This window comes from Psittacula echo, assembly GCF_963264785.1.
Source record: "Psittacula echo genome assembly, chromosome: 1".
NCBI classification, from domain to species: Eukaryota; Metazoa; Chordata; class Aves; order Psittaciformes; family Psittacidae; genus Psittacula; species Psittacula echo.
This window is the reverse complement of record NC_137735.1, coordinates 73,115,189-73,137,962: the sequence shown is the minus strand read 5'-3', so window position 1 is coordinate 73,137,962 and position 22,774 is coordinate 73,115,189. Positions and strand designations below refer to the sequence as shown.

Below are 22,774 nucleotides of genomic sequence, written 5' to 3'. Positions count from 1 at the left end.
CCCTGAGTTCTGCCACTGACGATGAACAACCTCCTCCACGGCAACCCAGCACTTGTGAAGGGCAGAACAAAGATCCTAGAAGTGGAGAAGTCTCCTTCAAAAGCTGCATGAAATCCCAGCAGATGGGAGTTGACCGGGATACATCTTAGGCATTCCCAACCTGCAGATTTGGTCATGACTTCCTACTGCCACACACAAAGTTTCAGAGAGTCACAGGGGACAGCTACATGGGTAAGATGATGGGGTGGGTAGCGCTTGGTACCCTCTCTTCAGGTACAGGATAAAAACAAACCACCAACAACCCACCTTTTTCTCTTCTTACTCGCAGTAAATGATGCCCAGCCATGCACGGCTGAGCCTGAGCCCCAAACCACTGTCAACAGCACAACATGAGTGACCTGACATGAGGCAGAACCCAGGGGAGTGGCTCTGTGCTCATCCATGATCATGATCTAAGTAACAAGTGACTATTTCAAGAGAGAGGCTATAGCACAGAGGTGCGATATCAGAGGCTGAGCTCCTACCACCACATAAACCCATACTACAGTTTTGAAATGGAAACAAAGGTCCAATGAATGAGACACACATAAGGAAAGGATTCTTCCCTAAACAGGGTCTCTGGGGAGGGTCTCACCATGCAGGATGCTGCAGGAGCCATGCGGTGGGTGGGCTGGCCTCTGGGCAAGTAACCTGCAGGGTACCGTGGCAAGTTGGAGGCTTCCATGGAGGGGGGTTGCACAGACGAGCCATAGCAAGGCCCCCGAGCCTGAGGTGGTGGTGGTCCCTGACCCTGCCAACACTGGAAGAAAGGGCACAGCACTTGTAAAACAGGCAAGACATCTCCTCAGTAAACCCTGTCCACCTTCATGCGTTTGAGGCACTGGCCACTATGTTTTGTCCTCAGAAGGCTGAATGTGAAATGTTTTCCAGATGTGGCTATCTCATGGTAAGCACTTACGGCTGCAGAGCAAGTATGACCTCAGACCCCTTAAGCCCAGAGAGCAGGACAGGCTCCATTTTTGGTATTAGCACAAGTTCTGCTCTAAGCTACATTTGTTCCAACATTGATGTCTTGTTCAGTTTGGGCAATGGTCAGCAATTCCACTGACACCAGGTAAATCATTACAGCATATGCACAAGGCCAGAATTTGGTAGATTGTGGCTATACACTCAGTTCATTGCAAAGGTTTCCAGGATAAATGCCTTTCCTGCCACTTTAGAAAACCAGGTCCCTGGCTGGTGGGAGCTGATGATCATCTAACCCTTGTCACTAGAGTGCTGAGAGGTAACTGTGCCCCACAGGTTTGAGCAGAGACCCTCGTCAGCTTGCACTGCCCGCACAGCCTGGAAGAGGCAAAACCTAGACTGTTTAATAGTACCTTTCCCATGGCAGGTTAAAGGAGGTGAATTCCTTGATTAAGGTTCACAGGTGAAAAGAATAAATCACTAGTAGTCAGTTAACAAACACTGCATCACCCCACATGAAAAGACACCCAAAGAGGATCAGGCTGTGTCCTTCTGTCTGTCCCAAACCAGCTAGAGGTCACTACACCCCAAGTTTGCAAGCTTTGTTTTTACCTTCAAACAATACTTTGGTATTCCTGAAGCTTTTGGACTGAATTCACTTTCAAAGTAAGCAAGTTCAAAAGTTTACCAACTATCCCACATTCAGGATTGTTAAAAAAATAATAATTAGGCTCCATGAAAACAAAATGAAGCCCTCAAGCAATCTAAGTACAAGTCAGCACAGCTCAACTGTACAAGAGATGCCAACTTTGCTCCTACAGAGCAAATCAGCCATAAAATAGTGAGGCCTTGACCATCCAGAACAGGCTTCCTCAATGCACCAGCACCCAACACTGGCCATCTCTGCTTCGTGCAAATGCATACTGGAAACAAGAAGTCACCTACATCTAAGGACTTCTTTTCAGCACTTCTCGGAGGAGCACAGGATATGTGACGAAGTCATGGTGTCCAGAGCAGCCAGACTTGATTGTAAGATGCAGAAATGAGGTCTTCCAGCTGTGCACACTCACCTCATCCACAGTCTGTCATTCTATTTGTCATCAGCAACATGTGCGTATTATGGCAAAAGGAAAGAAAATTCGGAGAAAACCCAAACCAACCACTAACCCAGTGCAGTATCTCACATTAAGGCCAAGCTCTCTCCTCCAGCCATTACCTCTGTCACTTTCGGTAGCCTCCATTCTGTCGGAGAGGCGCCGGGAGTGGACAGATCCCGCACAGAGACACAGAGCACAGCACACCCTCTGACGCACAGGTGAGAAACAGAAAGGGAAGGAGAGAAGGGCAGACGTGATGGAGGAATGAGATGGCTCTTCTCCTGGTGAGGGTGCCCGTAGCTGCAGGCTCTTCCAGTGCCCTACTGTCCACTGGGAGGGGGGGTGTGGGGGCTTTGGCAAGATGACGGTTACATAAAGAAGAAGCTACAGAAAAAGAGAAAAAACAGAAAAGATAAGAAACAGTGATTCAGAATTGAAATGAAAAAGTGTGAGAGAGGAATGAAAACAAAGGAGGAACAACACTGTAAAGAAAGCCATGAAGGAAAGAGTGCACTGGGGAGGTGTCATACAAACCAACTGCACTAGAGAGGCACCCGGCCATCTCCAAGATACTGGCTGATGTGCATAACAAGCTGACAACTGCCACAAAAAGCAAGGGACAAACACCAGAACAGCCCTACCAAGGCATCTCAAAGGGATGGGATGGGAACCTGCTGGGAAACCTCTCAGTTCCTCAGCCCCTCTTGTCACACCATTACAGAATGGCAACATCAAAATTAAGTCACAAAGGCCACGCCAAGACCAAAGCGGTTGGGTGAAAATGCATTACCCCTCCCCACTTCAGTGTTGGCACTATTTGTACATGTAACCTAAGGCACAGACAAGAAATAACTGAGCTTATGCTATAAGGTTATTATTCAATTTGTAATTCAAAACCTGAAATATTTTAACATCAAATAAAGTGATAATATCTAACAGATGCATACATACAATTTGCATTAACACTGTATGTAGGTTACACAATTTAGTTACAAACATGGGTTATTTTCAAATAGCAAGATAATAAAGTTCTACATCTATAGTTTAAGGCAATCAGGATATTAAAAAAAGTATACAAATACAATATTTCTACTGCTGTTCACAGCTTTATTTCCCATTAATTAAAAAAAAAACCCTTCATATTTGTACAGTTCCATGCTGAGACGTGCTGGTGAGAGAGCATGATGGGCATCATACACTGCAAATACAACCAGGGTCTGCAGAGAAGAGACCACTACGCACTCTTCTAACATAACATCTCAGAAGGGCAAATGGCAACTGGATTCAAATGGACAGATGTGATATGACCACACACAAAAAGGCATTTCTGTTCTCACCCGGATGGTTTAGGAGAAGCAGAATGAAAGCTACCCGCAAAAACACTGGTCATGTTAAATAAAGACATGCTGAAAGAGAGGCACAGAGATACAAATCTCTTTGATGGGATTTCAAGGTGTTAAAAGCACACACAGGGAGGGACAGGAGTCACAGAGGAGCCCAGGGAGGATGCCAGTCATTGCTGTCTCCCCTTCTCAGCAGCACCGCACACCACAGGAGATGCAAGGTGATGCATTTAACGACCATGAACTCAAAGGGTACCTTCCTACTTAGTGCCCTCCTGGAAAAGTAACTGTGCAACCCCAGTGAGGTTCTGGGGTTTATTCCACGCCCTGGGAACACCACCATTCCAGGAACATGTTTTAGTGTGCTATCCTGCTCCTTTATATTATTCTAAGGTTTGAAATCCACCTTGTCAGGAATGTGCAGCATTATCAGCCAGGTATCATCACTGTCTAATGCACATTAAAGGCTACAGTGCCTCTCAAGCAAGGCTTATGCCCATGGTTCCACCAGCTGGCTTGCCAGCCTCAAGCATGCAGGGAGGCTGTAGAGGGTTGCTTTAGGCAGTCAGCAGGAGCTGGATGTTGTGTTCCCTATGGCTTCTTTTCAACATCTCAGCAGAAGCAGATTATTGCAGGAAGTTTAGGAGTAGTTTTAACCACACCACTTGTAAGTAAGCGGACTTAAAGAACCCTCCCAGAAAAACACAGCTGGTTTTGTATCAGTAGTGAGGCAGAAAGGGCGAGTCTCTTACTACTGTACTTACATGCAAAGGTGAGAGCACATCCAACTAGATTTGAGTGTATCATTTACTCCATGCAGAATCAGGGGCTACTGTGAAAAAAGGCATAAGAAAAGAAAGAAGTGCAGCAGTAACAAGCTAAACATGGCCCAAGGGTTTAAGGAAGGAAGAAAAATGTCATTAACATCTCCTTTCGCAAGAAAAACAAAACAGTACCTTTAACTTCTGTAAGTTTATGGTTTAGTCCCAGTTTCTCCACAGCAGCTTGCTTTTTGCTGGAGAAAGAAACTCAATCAAAAGTACATTAATGCACTTGGCCATAACTTTCTGACAAAAATATACATATATAGCTAGACTCAGCTGATTTCCCCTGCTTAACATCCCTTGAAGGGCTGTTAAATGAAGCAGGACAAATAAATGTTAAAATGAAGTTTTCTACTTGGCACAAAACACTGGTAGTTAAAAAGAGGACATGCACAGAGACAGCTGAAGCAAAGCACACTGCCACAAGCATTCCATGATGTGCCTATGATGTGATTGTAAAAAAACCTCAGGCCAAAGCCCCAACTTTTTCTGTGATAACTCAAGATTTTAAGGCTGGGTTTGCCAGAAGTCATAACCACCATTTACTTTTTCCAAACAATCCCCTAGCAAACCTATTTAACTTGACAAAAAGGGCATCATGGCTGATGGACCAGGAGGTCAAAAAAAAAACAACCCACAAACCAACAAACACCCCTCCAAAAAGAGAAAAGGCTCAACTATTTTATTTCCAGCTTATTTATCTCCAATCAATTTTTGCTGTGCGTCCATGACATCGTATTTAGATATGCTTTCCCAAAGCCAATGTTTAAGCAGTGAGGGTTAAAAAGCAAGACAACCCATCAGCTAGGCTCCAAGCACATTTTCACAATGCAACACTTGAGAAAAGGTGATAATTCTGCCTTCTCCTATCCCCCAAAGATGCAAAAAAAAAACCCCATCCCAGAACCAAGCAAAGAACTGCAAGGCAATGAGACTCAGATGGAAAGAGTTATTGTAAGAGTGCATTACAGACACAGGAGGCTACCTAGCTAGGAGCAGTGGAAATGCTGGGTGTGCATCAGCAGAAGAGAAAGATATCTCGAAGGTAAGCAGGGCTCGCCACTTCTTGGGAATGAATGGAAAGACTCTGTCCAAAAAGCAACGGTATAGAAAACACACATTAAAAAGACCAATTTCCTTATGATTAATCTCCTTTGCACCTTCAAGGGACATTTGAATGGGATGTTGTCCCTGCTGCAGGCAGGCTGGTGGAGAGCATGGGGAATGTGTGTCCAGGCACTCTCGGCTTGTGGAGAGCACAGGGAATGTGTGTCCAGGCACCATCATTGCCTTGACATGAAATTCTGGATCCCACAGCTTTGCAAATCTGTTTATAAAGACATGCAGGAACCCTTCTGAAGGGTCTATGAGGATGATGATCCTATGTCCTCTCCCCACCCAGGTATTTGATTCCGTAAGGGCTGCCAAGATGGTGCTGCTGGGAAACCAGGGACTATTTTAAATGAGGTTTCAAAGGTTATGGTCAGCCATGGGAAGCAGTAATGAGAAATGGTCCTTCTGCAGCACTGCTGGGCTCCCACTGCAGCATTCACCAGGTAGCCACTACACTGAACTGGAAGGGTGGCTGTAAAAATACGCCAGCATATGACAGTAAATCCAAGCCAGCTAATATGATAAGTCAGACAACAAGAACAGGAACTAATCAAAAATATCATGCAAATGTAATGGCATGCAAGGTCAGTTAAACTTTTGTTATCTACACACGTATACCCCCTCCCACTCTCCCAACACCGGGACTCCTGCTGTTCTAACACATTAGCTATTGAAGGAATACAGGTTGGACTAGACTCCAGGGCTCAGCCACACTAGGGACTACGCTCATACAGCAGTAAACCCCCAAGGCTGGTTTCTGTGGACCCAGGGACCCCTTCAGCACACAGCTGTTGCTACCACGAGCGGGCAGGCCAGCAGCACTGAGGACCTGGTCCAGTCAATGATGCTCACCTGAGCTACTGACGTCCAGCCCTGACTCTCAGCTCAAATTTGGGGCCAAGAATAACTTCCTGCTGCTGGTTTTGATGAGAAAAATACATGGAATCATTACCTTGCCCCTCCACACACCCCTGAACTTCCAGTTGCATACAGTCCTGTACCAAATCCTTCTTCCTTCTTGTTCCCACTGTGTTATTAGATGAGTTAATAGTTATTTATGTTAAATAGTGGGGGGGGGAGGGGGGGAGGGGAAAAAAAATGCAAGAAAACAGATGGCAGAGACACATTACTGCAAAAGCAGGTGAATGCAGGAACATCCTTGGCTGGACAGGCTTTATGTGAAGCTTGCACTGCAAGTTAAAAAAAAGAACAAAAAACAAAAAAGTTAGCAATAGTAGAACTCAAAATGAAAAAATAATAAAAAAACCAAAACCAAAAACCAAAATCCAAGGAAGCTGGGAAAGCCGACACCAGCAACCCGCTCTGGTGGGTGGGCATGCAGATGGATTATGGAATTATAAAGAAATTAAACCTCGAGGCTGGGCTCTACTCCAGCCTATGACAAGCAAAAGCAAAAAGAAAACCCAAGGGGGCAGAACTACTGACCAACCAACCAACCACCTCAGTTAGTCAAGGCTATAGCCTGTAACCACACCATGCTTGGTGTTTTTAAGCTTCAACTTAAGAACGTGCATGGCTGGGGGGTACGGTTGCAGGTGTCTGGTTTGGGTCACTTCACATGGGTGCTCTCGCAGCAGGCTGTGTGCTTAGCCTGTACCCAGACTTGAGCATCTCACATCTGGGCAGCATGATGTCCCCCAGCACTTCAGCACATCAGCTTTCACAACCATGTCAGATCTTTCAGACATCAACAAACCCCTCTTTTTACAGGGTGTTGGGCCATATAACGTGTTAACAGCTCTGGGATTGCTTTGGGACTAAGCATGGCCCGTGATGGGCAGATCAGTCACGATGGACTGGAAACAAGTTTTTCATCTTATTTTCACAAGCAGGCTGTAATAAACAGAAAGAGAGCCCAAACAGATGGTCCCAGCTCCTGGGGGTTGGAGAATGAGCAAGTAACACGACGACACATGTTGAGGCATGCATGTGGCTATCTACCAGACAACAGGCAAGCACCAGAAAGCTACTTGCTGCTCCTATTTGGTTTTGCCAAGGAACCATCTCCAGATTGCTCAGATTCGAAGCACAGTCCCTCCCCAAAATTAGAGCAGGGGCTTGATAAGTAATGTTCAGCCCCACATTCAGGGAAGTACTTGAGTATGCTTTATTCTACAGATACACAAATGTCTGAAGTACATGGATGTGCTGTCCTGAAGACAGCACACTTCAGTCATCAGGCCAGAGCTGCAACAATTTTAGATGGAAAAACACATGAACTATAGGAATCTGAGAAATGGATTACAAAGAAAAATTATAGTTAAAAAGGTATATAAAGACAAGTTGTTCCTACAGGAACAGCCTGGAAATCAAGAGGGCCAAGTTCTCCTTCATGGAGTTAGGATTTCCCTCCAAGCCTTCCCTCTGGCTTACACAGCAGAAAGGAAAGTTTCTGTTGTCCAAGCTGGAGAAATCGGATCCCACCTTGAGAAAAAAGCATTCCCATCAATTACTTCTGGGGAGGCTACAAGGGTCGTGCATGGCAAGGATTTCCTCTGGCAACTGCACAGGAACCACCACAGTCCATGTCAGCACAGAGAAAGGTTGAAAGCCTTACCTATAGAAACTGCTTTTCATTAGAGTGCAAGGAGAAACTTAAAGCCTTTAGAAAACCCAAGGTGTGCTACAAGGCAGAAGCATCAGCATTTCCCTCTAAAGCCACCATTAGTAACTCAGACAGTACAGAAAACTCGAAGCGGTTACAGCACCTGGTGTGGAGCGACACTGAAAAGACACACTAAAACACGTGCACGTTCCTCATGACTGGATTTCTGTGAATGCATCAGCAAAGCAGAAACTCTGTTTGTCACGGTTGCTAGAAACATCTGTATATCACACCCACGAGACTGCGCATGTGCCAGCCAACTTCAGAGAACCAAATAATAGCTAACACTGCCTACCAAAAGTCCCAGACCTCACAGAGCTCCCCAGGCTGTTCTATACCGCACTGGTCTATATCTGTATCTATACCTAAGAGGTAAAAAAACTGACCACAGAGTTATTAAAAATGTTAAGCTACCAACTCTGTGCAAGAGGTAAGAAAAAGGGCCTTCAAAATTTTCTATTCTTTTTAGGAAAGAGGTCACCACATCTGAATTCTCATGTGAGACAAGACCGGTGTTCCAGCCTATCCTATTTACAAGCATCCTAGCAGAACAGTGTTTCAGCATGCTTGGACGTTAGCTGCCAACACTGTTCCTACAGCTCAGCATGATCAGTTTGTAATGATTTCTTTACCCAAGCAGAGCATGCAGCACACAAGCACTCTCTGTATTTCAGCGGGTGCCCAAGGCCAGGCTCTCAGTTCACATAAAGCAGCAGGGCTCCATGGGAGCTATGTCAATTTGTAACAGCTGATGAACCAGCCCCAGGCCCCTTCCCACCTACCCTGGGCGAGCAACAAATGGTGAGCACCGACCCAGCGGCAGAGACAGGGGACATGCAGTGAGCATCAGCGAAACTTCCCAAGTACAAAAATAGACTCATATATATGCAACACAACAGAATCTCATAGGCTCAGACTGTAAGACAGCTCAGACCTGGCTTAAGTTCCCAGGTTAGCAAGGGAGACAGACACAAGTGTCAGTATCACATCCCTGCTAACATTTTGGTTCTTTCAACAGTGACAGCTTCGTGCTAATAGGGTAGGTTACTCTGCCAGTCTGTTAAGGAATGCACCCCTTCACGACCTGCTGTTAAGAGAAGCTCGGAACTGTCATTTTTACGTGTGGGTTAAAGAAGCCTTTCCCAGTGAGATTTGATACATCACCATCTCTACAGCTTTCCCAGCAGCTGCTATCAGCTACTGCTGTTATCACAGGTGACCCAGAAAGGACTTGCATGAGTGTTCCCTTACTCAGGAGAGAAAAAGCAAATGGAAACTGTGACAGGAGGCCTCAAAGCAGACCTCTGCTGCAGTAACCTGTCTTGCTGTGCTATATAAACTTCACCTCTGCAACATTTGTCTGGCTTCACTGTACATACCACATCAAAGTGGAGCTTGTGCTCTGGTTCTTAAAAGTACAGTGAAGTAACCAGTATCATGTAGTAAGTAGGGGCCTTTTGCACTGATGGCAAGGTCAAGATAGCCATCTCCACGTACAGGCTGCCAGAAGTAGGTAACGTCAATTCAAATTAATCTAGAGCTCAAGGTTTTCAGCGGAGATTTGTAGGAACTGAGCCCAAGTCAATGGCAATGTTCCTCCAGTTTCAGTGGAAGCAAAGTTAGGTCCAAACCAAGCACAGCTGAAAATCCTGCCTCCAAATACTGACCATGGGACTGGCTCTGTCCACAGATAGATACACTTGGTGCCTACTAAGTTGCTAGAATCTCAGAGTACTGAAGGGTATATGGTTATATTCCTAGCATACAAATATAAAACAGTAGAAGACAGTGCCACTATCTTTACTAAAAAGTATGGCTTTCTTAGCTTATTATGTCAACTTGATACAACCACAAATGCCATTTACCTGCAAATATGGTACCATAGTAGTTTGTTTTTTAAAAAACCCCACAAAATCAGAACTTCTTGTTTTTAAAGCAAGCTCCCAAGTATCCACTTTTGGCACTAAGATTTCCCATGTGGAAATAACATGGTGGTTTTGGTTTCTAATCTACTTCTGTTTACAATTATAATCTTAAAGAATAAGACCTGGAGGCTACTCTTAGGTGAAACAAAGGACAGGTAGAGACTCCCTTAATAATTTTGGCTCAGGCAGATAAATCGGAGCCCAGAACATCCCAGAGCCGGACAGATCACAGGTCAGACTTCCATCATTCGATTGCTCTCCCATACCAGTCAGACTGACATAGAATCTGAAAGTACTCTTCTACAGAAAAATTAAGATCATGTTCCTGGCCCACCCTTTAGAAAAAAATACTTTATTTCATCAGGCTGATCAAAAGCCCAGGTTCCAGTCTGGTAATGGGGAAAAGCAAATACAGACATGCACCAAGAAAGAAAAAACAACCTCCCAAATGGTAACAAACCCTACAAAGGATGTGGGTGACATCCGCTTACTTTTTCTTGTCCTTGTCTTTCTTGGTTTGTTGAGAACCTGCCTGCTGAGCCTGTGACTGTAATAGCTGAGCTGCGGCCTTCTTCTTTTGAAAGTTGTTCAGCTCTTCCTCAAGTTCCTTCTTTTTGTCTTCCACTTTTTTCTTCTCTTCTTGATGAGTCCTCTTTAGATGGTCAAACTTTTCATGAAGCTGTCAGGACGGAGACAATGAGAATTGGACAGGAAGAGAAGAATGTTTCACCCCAGTTATTGATAATGATGCCTGAAGTAGTTTCACTGCCACTGAGGCCTCCCTGCATTAATAGCAAGTCACTGGCCTGTCCCAAGCATGCCTGAGAAAAGCCCTGCAGTTAACACACACTTGCACATATGAATGGCAGGAATTTCAGCTACTGTAGGAATATGACAGGTCAGGAATATGGTGGTGACATCCCATGTCCCATCACTCATTACTTCGTATCTAGCAGATGCTCTCATGCTCAAGCAAAGCAAGAAAATGTGGCCATTCAGGGTCTTCTCTGGAGCTCTTTACCTCTGTACAAGTACACGCTCTCCATGAGGCCCAAAAACCAGCTCCTTCCACTAGCAGGACATCTATGTTTTCTCTGTCCCATGGTAACCATGCTGACCTCCACACACTGAGCAAGCCACAGTAGGGCAGCTCTCAAAGAACTCTGTCACCTCCCTCAACTATGCTGAGTGGGACTTAGACCCTAAGGGAAGTCCTTTTCTACTTACTGGAAGTCTCCAGAAAGGTGTGACTGCGAAAGGGCAGAGCGGGCTGTACCACAGCTAAAGATCCACTGCAAATCAGCATCACTCTGAGCAGCAAATATTCTCTCCTTAGGGTGGGACTGAAGAGGTGAGGGAGCAGAGAAGACTCCCACATTTCTGTAGGGCATATAGCTACTGCCACTGTCACTCTGCAGCACCTCCCACTCACTCCATGGTATGTATCCTCCTCCAGATGCCAAAACCCACGAAACACTCCTGCTCCATTCTACAGGCACAGAAAAGCATCAGAGGACTTGTGTGATGGGGTCACACCACCAGTCCATGGCAGGACTGGGAAGCAAGTTCACATCTGCTTCTTGAGACTGTTTATGCACAGCAAGCACCTTTGCAGGCTTCATGTTGGAATCTGGATCCTCACTCTCTCAGGGCTCTCTTGAGAAAGCCCCAGCCTAAACCCTCACACGCAGCACCACAAATTATAACATACTCACATCTTTCTCTGCTTCCTTCAACTCTGCTTCCTTCTCCTTCACTCGCATGACAAACATCTGCCTCATTTCATCCTCCTTCTTCTGGAGTTCGCCCAGGAATTCGTTCCTCTTTGCTTCATAAGTCTCTTGGAGACTATTAAAAACACAGGAAAAACAAATAGTCAGAGCTGCGTTTCAAGCAGAGTCAGGAGTTTCCAGCCTTTTGTGATCCTACCACATTTCCTTGTCACAGAACATCATCAGAGGTCCCTGACTACAAAAGAGGCACCATCACCTCCACCAAAACCAGTGCTAGCTTGCTAGGTGGCAGCACTGGGAGACAAATTGGCAAGGAAAAAAACAGCACACAGTTCAGGATCCTGCATATCACTTAGCAGGGATGATGACTGTCATTAAAAATAGACAAACACTACATAAGCAGTCCCTGGTGCTCTCATGGCCTGTGATCTTTTTGAGTCACACCTCACTTCTCCCACCATTTGTCCCTAATCTCGTCATTTGAAGCCCAAGATGTGTGGAAGAGACATGCATATCAGAGTGTGAAATCTGGCTTTATATAGTTCATTAAGGATGACACTGACACACGTAAACTCATGTTCACTACTCATCGCTAATGGATTCAGATCAGGGGCTTTATTTAGATCAAGCCACGTTGGGAGACCTCTCTTTCTCCTTCAGATGTCAAAGGAGGAAAAAATCAAGCCTTTGTGAACGAGCTGCAGCATTCCTCCTCCAAATAACCATGTTACTGGATTCCTTCATTCCTTTATTCCCCCTCTACTTCTTGGCAGTCCTTTCTTTCCCCAGCAAAGATCTGGGACACAAAATATGTTGTCCACACACCTCTGAGATTTTCAGAGCCTCTTAGGAACTCTGTACATCACATTCCTCTTCATTTTATTCCTTAAATGGATTTGGCTATTTCCTCCATAATGACAGTGTGGGAATGACAACTATTTCCCTCAAGATGCTTTTTTGAAAATGCATTTTTTAAGTGAAAACTCCACTGATCTCACACAGATACACTGCATTTCTGCAACTTTGCTTAAGTAACACCTTAACCAAACTTGACAGATGAAACTCTTTTAACACTGCTAATTGATGGGCATTTCAGTTAGAACAGGGCAAGATGCATCTCTGGATTCTTAACTAAATCAAGAACCACAACATTCACGGCAGACAGAGATCAGGATACTTGAATCCAAAGATCCCTAAAATTTAGTCTTGGATTTAATCCTCTCACTGTGGACACTGAAACTTAAATTCATAAACCTTTCTGAAAGGTCTGGCTCGAGCCCAGGAAAACCCTGAGGGCAGATTAACCTTAAATGCTCAGTGAGCAAAAACTGAATCTGCAATTAGTGACACACTATACTAGGGAGCAGCAGAGCCTTTCAGACCAAAACGTAAAACTCCACACGCTGCTCATCATATCCTGTATTGCACACAATTTCTTGCAAAGCTCATTTCCAAAAACACAATGCCAGCTGATGGGCAAGCAGGAAAAGGTTGGCAGGAATGACGGTGTCAGGGTTTTGCTGTTGAATTTTCCCAGGTTTAATGCTAAACCCAGCTTAAAGCTTCAAAACTCAGTTGTAACCTAAAGCCAGCAAGATTAATTCTCTACTGAAGTGACTCCGACTTCCAGACAAACAAAGTTCTTGGAGAAACCAGCCTGGCAGCTCCAGGCTGTATCTGATAAGAGCACTTACAGCCCTAAGGAATAACAGTCCAAAGCAACTGGGATCCCTGCAGCTTCTCCCAAAGGCGACCAAGGAATTTGGTTTTTAATTACACAACCACATGAACCTAGATTACAGGAGTAACTCGATTCCCCAACACACCCCCACACACTGGATGATGCCCTCACAAGTAACATTCTTTACCAAAAAAAGTGTTTTGAGAAAATCAACCAGAGCAGCAGAGAAACCAGCCCACACAGAGGACCTGTTTCATAGAGCAGATGTCTACAGGGGCACTGGTGCTCCCTCCTCACTCCTGCAGCTTGGACAAGTGTTGAGGTCCTGCCAGCAATGCCACCCTCCCTTTTCCACACCTCACACAAGCATCTAGACAGCACCAGTGGTTTGCTGGGATCTTCTGCCCTGCTCACTCTGAGATTCACAAAAGGCTCCCAGCTCCTGGGTGATACAAACTGGCTGAAGAGCGGCGGTCCCTGTGGCTCCCAGGGCCCATTCCGAGGGGACAGGCATCCTTTGATCCCTGGTCTCACAAGGCAGATCAGAAAGAACCAAACCTCCTGTTTTCCTCATTTCAGATATACATCAGCCTCGTCCAGACAGCTTGGGATCACGGATTTTGTTTGTTTATTGGAGGAAGAGGCACCCAGAGTAAACTGTTCTCAATCTGCACGTACCAGATGGAGAAATTCTGTACATTTTAATTTCCTTTCTACTTATAGCTTGGTTAAAAGAGGCCTCGTGTACAGGAAGCAATGGAAATTCCTCAGATTCCTCAAAGGGAAGGGCTGAGCCCATCTTAAGTCATTGCTCTCCAGAAAGGATATCCAATAAAGCCTCACACTTTAGTAACAGAACTGGCCGTGACTGATTCCAGCCGAGTTTCTGTGCTGCAAAAGAAATGCAGCTGCATAAACTCAGCAAGTCAAATTCTGAACTGATGCAAACTCCGTGTTGTAGTGCAGACCTTGCTCAGCTCACCAGGGAGTACTGTTTCTCAGAAACATGAACACAAGGCCCCCACTCTGCCTTCTGCTCTGAAGCCAGCTAGCTTTCTCCTGTTGAGGATCAGAGATGAACCATGTCCGTGGTTACCTGTGGAAGCCAGCAGCATGGCTGATGTCTCAGGGATTGGCACACTAATTCCTGACATGTATGTGTTATAGGGATAAATCCACACTGATAAATTTAATTCTAGCTGCCTTCTCCTGGAGCAGAAAAGAGTGTGGAAAGTTGCTAAGGCAGTGGACTCAATTATTGGGGAAAAGCTGGGGAAGAATGGGAAACAGGAAATTAAAGGAGAAAACAAACACTCCCTCCCAAATTCCCACACAGCTGTTGTCCTTAGCTAATGGCTTGGGCTGCAGACCAATAAAGCTGACAGCACAAATTCTGCGTTTAGTAATAAGCCAAACCTTGAGAATGAGACCATGACACCCTCTTCACAGCGCACCTTGGACCAGCTACAAAAAGCTCCAGAAGGGTCAACAAGAACATTTATCCCAGGATATCCCACTTGGTAATCAGTTATACCTCAACACGTGACACTTTCACCTTCCCATAGACAGAGCTGCACTTTTCAAGTACAGCAATTGTACATGGCCTTGATTTGCAGCAGAGCAAGTTGGCTGCAAAACACAGTTGAGTCTGCAGGGTAAGAAAGGGGCACTAATGTATCCCCTGACCATCTCAAAACCTGCCCTGCATAGGCAAAAAGTGTCATGATGGATTTCTGAAGTCATTAACAAAGTCACTATTCAACAGATTAACCCAGGTCTCCATGAAGCTCACAGTACTACCAGTAGGAAGATGAGCATAAGCTTCACTGCAGACTGGACAGTTCTCAGGTTTTAGGAAAGCAGGGATGGATAGAGGTAGAAAGAAAAAAAAAAAATAAAAAAAATCGACTTCCCAACCCCAAATATGGGATTCTCCCAGCTTGAAAAAAAGACAAGTCAACAATGTGAACAGCTCTCCACAAGGAGTGACAGGAGGAGCATTTAGAAGTCAGTCCTTTCAACACTTTCAGTACTGGCTGACAGGTAAGAGAGAGACTGAAAGGCACACACTTGTTAGGGAACACTATCAGGAAACTGACACAATTTCATAGCAGGGTGCAGGCAGATCCATGGACATATGCTTCTTCCTCCTAAACTTTCCAGGCTGATCTCAAGTAGGTCATATGCTACCCTCAAAACACATCACCTTCCACACCCTGGTGACATTCTGCAGGCTCTAGAAGGCCTGTACAGCCTTGCTGCAAAGCGTTAAGGCAAGAATTGGCTTTCTCAGACACCCAAGCTTTTCCCATGCTTCTGTACAAATTCTAGGCCCTGAGGGCAAGATTGCATTGCACAAAGCTCTCCTCTCCAACCACACTTTAGATCACAGCTGCTCTAAGTGACCATGGCTATTCCCTCCCTGATTCTTGCAAACATCCATAACCCCAAAACTTCCTGACACCCTGGTTATACAAAGCCTGAGTTATGCTTTCCTACCTGAAAGGCTTGCTGTCTGGATCTGTGTCCTTGAATCCCATCTCCTCAAGCTTGCAGCGCCTGTAGAGCTCGTAGTGTCGGGTGTGTGTCTGCTCTCTCAAGTCCTCCATGTTCACTCGGATCAGCATCTCCCGCAGCTTCACAAAGTCACAGTGATTTTCATTTTCAACTGCAAAAAAGACAGAGAGGAAGTTAAACCCAGGAGCCATGTCCCCCCTCCTTTTCCTGGACCTGGGGCTCCAGTTGAGCAAGGCTGAGAGTTCTTCAGGTACAAAAGGAGAACTCCAAGTCAGCTTGCATCAAAATGCCTCACTGAACTGGGGTGAAACCATCCCATGCCAACACATGAGCACCGGTCTAAGGCTTTTCACTGGATTTGCAAGATCTCCGTGTTTCCCTTCGTATCAGAGCTTTCATCTCTCCATGCATTTCTGCACCAACAAGGTGACAATCCATTTGCACACAGGATTTCAGTTCTCACTCAAATCCACTCTTCACCAATGGAAGCCCAGGCAGGCAATGAAGTCTGTTTGCAGCAGTGGGGAAAGGTTATGAGAAGACCCATCAGAGATGCTGTACCCCTTCCATGCCAGCAAACCTTACAGAGGAGCCCTGTATCCCTACTCCTCGTACTGAAGAGAAGCAGCACACAGAGCAAATCATGTCTTTACATAGCAACTTCTACGCCAACTAAAGTCTGGCATGCCACTGTCAGCCCTTCGGTGACAGCAAGCTGGCCAGCCCACAAAAGGCCTGCAGCCAGAGTGCAAGCAAACAGATTGGGTTTGCTTAAATACAAGGGGTGGAAGTTCTCTCTTTAGGAAGCAACAGCAAGCTGCATTCATCTCTGCTGCTAACAGACCAGTCTGCAGCATACCTCCAGGGATCCAGTGAAGCATTCCAGCTGCTCCCCTTTGGACTACAGCATCTGTCTCTGGAAAGGGGCCGTTCAGGGCTGGATGTTCAAAGTCTCCCTGGTACCCAACTAAATCTCTTGGACCATCTGGTTCTAGCTTCCTGGGAACAACAAGAACCCAGCACGATACATGTCTAGTCCAAGACCTGCCAAACATATCAACTTCTTTCCTAATTGTGATTATTCCCAGTATTATCCTCTGGTGTACACAGCTGAAGACAGCAAGTCTGAGGCTGCTTCAGGGTCAGCTTGTACGATTGAGAAAAAACTTGGGGAGTTTTGCAGAACTGGCTTGTGGCTGTTCCCCTGCAGCTTTCTGGGCCATCCTCCAGCTGGACACACAGCTGAAGCCACAAGCTGACCACCACCAGCTCAACCCTGTACTCCTCAGCGCTGGTTGGGAAAGCAAACATCAGCCCTGTCTTTGGCAGCATCAGTACAGCCTGGACTGCAAACGCTGCCCAAGGCAAACTCTGCTCTCCAACAAAATGGAGCTTTTGGTTAACTTCAGGGGAGTTGCATACTTTAGCTGCACATCTACATTAAGGATACCAGGACAAGACATACCAAGCAGTCAGTGCAGTCAGCAGGGCACCTGCTGACCTCCCTGGAAAATCTCCAACCACATTTTCATTCAGGCTTGGGAGCAAGGTCCAAACCACTCGGCTGCCCCAGCCTTCCCTCTGCTCACACTTCTCTGCTGCCAGAAAAGCATAAGTAACAGAAAATACAAGTTTTTGTTTTTCAAGCTAGTCATTTAACATCTTCCAAAGCTGATCGCTAGATTGACGTCACCACCCCGCCACCAAACCCCCCCATGTCTAGATCTAGGTTGCAAAGCTCTGATTTTAAGGAGAATTCTTAAGGGCTGTGATCTTCCTTTCTCAAGACAGATTTTGGTAAGAACCATGCAGAGATCAATACACCTTTCATTAGAATCAGACAGGATGACAAGCTCTTATTCATGCTTTCGGTAACGTACCCTGCACAACACCCCAGGGGTACTGCCTGGCTTTTGCCATCTTATTGCCGATCTTCACTTCTTCAGTGCTGCCAACTACAGCAAAAGGAAGGTGGACCTACAAAAGGAAAGAGACAGTGAGGTTAGGGACTTCCTTTGTTGCCTTGCCAGGGATTGTTTCTGAAGAAAGCTGTTTACTGTGGCAGCTGTGCCAGATTTAAGCTGCTTCAACGCCTCTGCTATTCATCTGATGCTTTAGAAAGAGCAACAGGACAACTGGGATGAGAAACCTGACCATTAGAGTCCAAAATCCTGAAGTCCCAAAAATAAGAGACGTACACAATTTTCATGTAATTACAAAGCACGACTGTCTTAAGCACAGAAGGAGGCTTACAAACTGGAATTGAAATTGAGTTATTATTTGGAAAAAATAACTGTTCTACACTAAAAAAAAAAAAAAGAACAAAATGAAACACATCCTCTCAAGGAAGGTAGGCTAAAAATTCAGGGTGGTTCTGCTGCTAGAAATAGCTGCTAGTGCTTCCTCCTAAAGAGGGCAAAGCTGTGAGCAAGGGGAAGAGAGGAGGCGACCCAGCCCTGGGATGACACATCTGAGTCATGGAGCTCTGCACGCTCCCAGTCTCTCCCGGGATGTGGCGGTGACAATCTGGGATCTGCTCCCAGCAGCGTGGCTGCTGCCAGGAGGGAGCTCTTGTCTGCCACCAATCCACACCCAGGGTGCTCTCCCTGCATCCAAAAGGGCTGAGACTGGGTGCTGTGCCAGCCAAGCCATGGTCACAGGCTGGGTGGGGAGAGGAAGGAACCAAGTGACAGAGGAGGTATGATTAATTGGCAAAGGAGTTTCAACGCAGCCAGGCAGCAACAGAGGGAGGGAAAAGACATGGTACACCCTGGCACAGTCACATCTCTGCACCAGCTGCTCCCTGCTGAGAACACAACACAGGCAGGGAAAAGAGGCAATACAAAGGTTTGGAGAGAGTCTGATATCCAGCTGGATGTGCCAAGTGCCCATCTACATGCAGTTGTGCAACGAAAAAAAAAATTCACAAAAGCCTCGAAGTCACAAGGAAATGTCTTGATCTTAATGCCTCCATTCCCTGTAAAAGCATGGTTAATTCAACTCTGTGCTTGCACTTGTTTTAGGATTGGCACTTGTCTTGGGTGTTACGTGCCCTACTGAAGCCACTCAAGTGCCCTATAAGCACTGCTAGGATAGACATCACTGACAGAAACCCTGAGCTCAGGTTCTTCTCCTTGCACTCCAAGTTAGGCCTATGGGAAACAGTTGTTTCCCCTCTGTAAACTCCACTAAAATGATCTTACCCTAGCCCTGTTTGCCCTCAAATCCCACACCTACTGCTAGAGGAAAGGAAAGGAGGTGAACACCAGAGCGCTTACGCTGATGGCCACTGGCCCTGCCGGAGCTGGAACATCATTGATGGTGCCCCTACTCTCACCGGAAAGCGAAACAAAGGCAGAAGTGAATCACCCCCCATTACGCAACAAGTTGTGGTTTGGGACAGGAAACCCAAACCCCAGCCCTTTGCCCTGACCATGCCGGGGCCCTGCCTCCCATCCTCTTCCTTTCCCAAGATGGGAATACTGCAACAGGGGAAGGATGTGAAAAAATGCTCAGAGGAGAATCATTTGTCAGACAATGAAGCATAGCAGGCCAGGCAGCCCACATGTGACAGGTATCTCCAGCTCTAAAAGCCTTCTGGCCAGCCTGGTCTTTGTGCTTGGACTGCAGTTTTAATGCCAAAAGAAACACGTTCAAAGTGCCCTACCATCAAGGATGGGGCCACACAAACCAAGGCAAGCAAAAGTGTGAGGCTTCCCTGCCCATAGCAGGGGGATAGAACTAGATGAGTGCTACTGCTGAACCCAGGACAAAGTCCTTTCCAACCCAAACCATTCTGTGATTCTACGGCCGCCCTCTCCCCCCAAGAAACATACACTCATCGTTGCATTTATCTCAGCCACTGTCTCTTCGTCTGTCGGGAACTGGTAGATCTGGACACCGTTACTGACCAGCTCACTCATGATTTTACTCTTGAACTTGTGCAACTCGTTTTTTGCAATGGTGTCTGCCTTGGCAATGATGGGGATGATGTTCACCTGCAAGACAAAGACAGCACCTTCACATACAGGCCTGCACACATTGCATCACTGGGAATGCTGGTATCCTGCATCAACAGTCCTCTGAGGGCCACCAGTCACTGTCCCCCTAGCAGAAGATCTTCCCTGGGGCTGCTACTGACAGCACCACTGTCTTAGACAGGATTTTTCAGGCAGCTGCAATGATGGCCTTAAAAAGAAGTCAAATGTAATCTGGCAATATGCTATTTCCTGTCCTGTTGTATTCCCCTCCTCCTCCAAATTGGCTGGACAGGAAATGCTGCCACAAGCTGTTCCAAAAAAAAAGGAAAAAAAAAACAAAGAAGGAAATTGCCATCTCGGCACTTCTCTTCCACACCGCAGCAGAATGTATTACTGCAAGAGGCACACTCAGACAACAGCCTCTCATGGGTGTCTGTGTATCAGGGACACCCAGGTAGGCAGCAGTGCTGCTGTTCCCCTTCTGGAGATGGAAGCAGATGGTCCACATCTAACCACACGACACACAGAGTGGGGGATGGCAGGAATACAGGCACTCTTCCTCCATCCACACACCCTCACATGCTCCCAGACATGGCTGTACTGTGGGAGGAGGGTGCATCTCTCCCTGCACAGCTCTAAGACAATCAGCCAAAGGAATGCCATGATGGGGTTAACACAGAAATGGAAGGTAAGTTCCTGACTCTTCTCTAGGCAGGCTGTGGGCAACACTGGCAGCAGGATGCCTCTAGGAGCCAAGAGGAGATAGCATGGTACTCTCAGTAAAGCTGAACGGCTTGATGCACAGCGAGCACCACACAAGCATCTGCTTTGCATGGAGAAGGCAAGAATGCATTAGGACAAGGAATCCTGCTTGCTTTCCCTTCCTGCTCCCTCAAATGGTCTATTTCTGCTCTAGATCTTGCAGGGCTTGCTTTTCCTTGCAACAACAGACTGAAACAGTAGTAAGGAAGATGCTGATATTGACCTTTACAAAGGGATTTTAACTACAGTACTTGAAAATCCTCATATGCTTCATCACTTAGTTCTGTTTGGAGGATGGCCTAGAGTTATTAAAGCCCCCTTTGCCAAAAGATAAAACATGAATGCCAATTAGCTTGCTTTGCGTAAATCTCCATAACCGTGTTTTAAGTTGAATAGGGCAGGGATCCTTCTCCCTTAGTGCATTAAACCCAGTTGATAGGCCACTCTAGGAAATAAAGAACCATTGTCATCATTCGTCTTCTGCAGAATCAGGATCAAATGAGCCAAAGGTGCAAGGTAGACTGATTTAAATTGCTTAATCATGATGTCAAGAAGCACAGGGAAATCTCAGTTCAAATACTCAGGTTTTCCATTTCTACCTCAGTTATTTTCCCTAGATGAAAAGAGATTAAATTTCTTTTCTTTAAATACAACCCATTGGTTGAAAGCAAGCTCGGTTCTCATTCTTGCTAGTTATAAGGGTAACTGAAAAAACATGTGCCAAGTAACATATTTATTCAGATTCTTCCTGTTTATCACATTATGGTCAGAACAACGCAACATTTGCCATGAAATATCAAATCCCTCTTCATGTCTAGCTGGATGCAGTCACAGCACCCAGACACAGCATTTTGTTTTGGTTTTCACTGATTAGTAAGATGACCTGAAGTGTTTTAGATGTACTTATCTCATATGCACTTACCAAATCAGGTTTTGTACAAGAACCTAATTGATTTGTTGGACAAAGTGAAACAGAGATGGCAACCACATCTTTGAGTGCTAGAACTACATAGCTCAAATTGAACCTCTCATTTTTAGTTATGCATTTAGGGAGGAAAACACACTTTTCTCTCTTTTTCAACAGCCAACTGAGCTTCCAGTTGTGAGCTGGGGAGCAAGCGGCCATGTTTCCTAACCCAAGATGGGAGTGGAAGAGACTTAGTAAATCTCTGCAGCATACAGATCAGTATCATTTCAGCAGCTAGCCCAAGATAAAGCTTTCATACAGCACCTCTGCAATTCCTCGCTGCTAAAAACAGACAGCACTCTTCTAAACAGGTTTAACTAAGCCTGTGGCAAGACCATAGAACCACTAGCAAGGCCACACAAAGGTCATAACATGGGCAACAAGTACCTTACTGTCGAGCTTCTTCATGGTGACCAAGTCTAGGGACTTCAATGAGTGTCCAGTTGGTGCAATGAAATACAGGCAGGCGTGAATTCTGGTGTCATGGTAATTGAACAGGGATCGTTTGATCTTCAGCTCTTCTTGCAAGTAGGCTTCAAACTGCGCATCAATATATTCTACTATAGGCTTGTAGCTGAAGAGAGAGAACATGGCACAGAGAAAACCAGATCATTCACCGGTAGGATGACACGGGTCACTGATGGACACTTCATGATGGAAGCTTCATGGGTATCCGGTACATTATAGGACAAGTGCTGCTCCTACAACCCTCCCCGCTCAACCTACAATCCCTCCTTAGCAGGCGTGTGTTCCCACTCGGTGCACAGGGGGCATTTCATGGACATATTAGCAAGATAAAGTGGCAGAGACCTTGGACTTCACGTGCATGGAAAAGACACAAGGCTGTTACCCTGAACAACAATGTGTTTTGCAGACTCCCCAATTACAGTCTGAGCTACTGCTCTGTGCACGTCACTGAGAATCAGCTAACACAAGAAAATTCAAACATGAAACCGCCACCGAACCGAGCTTCTCCAAAAGCTTGCTTGTAATCTTAAAAAAGGGCAGATTTCCCGAGGTGAGCAGCTCCACAGAGGAGCCTTTAACCCCGGAGTGAGGGGAAACCCCGCGTCCAGGAGCCTCGGTTCTGAGAGCAGAGACCCGCCGAGGCAGCCGCACCCCCCGCCAGGCCTTCCCCAGGAGCCGCAGCTCCGCTGAGGCGCGCAGGGACTCACAGGGGCGGTGCCAGGAGGGGCGGCCCCGGCCTGAGCGCGGAAAACCCGCCTCAGGGAGCGCGGGA

The 22,774-nt window shown here is 46.1% G+C and overlaps 1 protein-coding gene across 1 annotated transcript in view; it reads right to left on the bottom strand.

Annotated features, from left to right (window-relative positions):
* Positions 1-10,381: 10,381 nt before the first annotated feature.
* SEPTIN11 (septin 11) overlaps positions 10,382-22,774 on the bottom strand; it is a gene marked incomplete at its 3' end in the record, with an annotated part of 47,042 nt that continues 34,649 nt past the window's right edge. The window contains exons 4-9 of the mRNA XM_080625056.1: positions 21,922-22,108; positions 19,662-19,823; positions 17,706-17,802; positions 15,808-15,976; positions 11,610-11,742; positions 10,382-10,573 (exon numbers count right to left, since the gene is read on the bottom strand). Coding sequence (XP_080481182.1) covers positions 10,382-10,573; positions 11,610-11,742; positions 15,808-15,976; positions 17,706-17,802; positions 19,662-19,823; positions 21,922-22,108 — 940 coding nt within the window. The remainder of the gene's footprint in view (positions 10,574-11,609; positions 11,743-15,807; positions 15,977-17,705; positions 17,803-19,661; positions 19,824-21,921; positions 22,109-22,774) is intronic.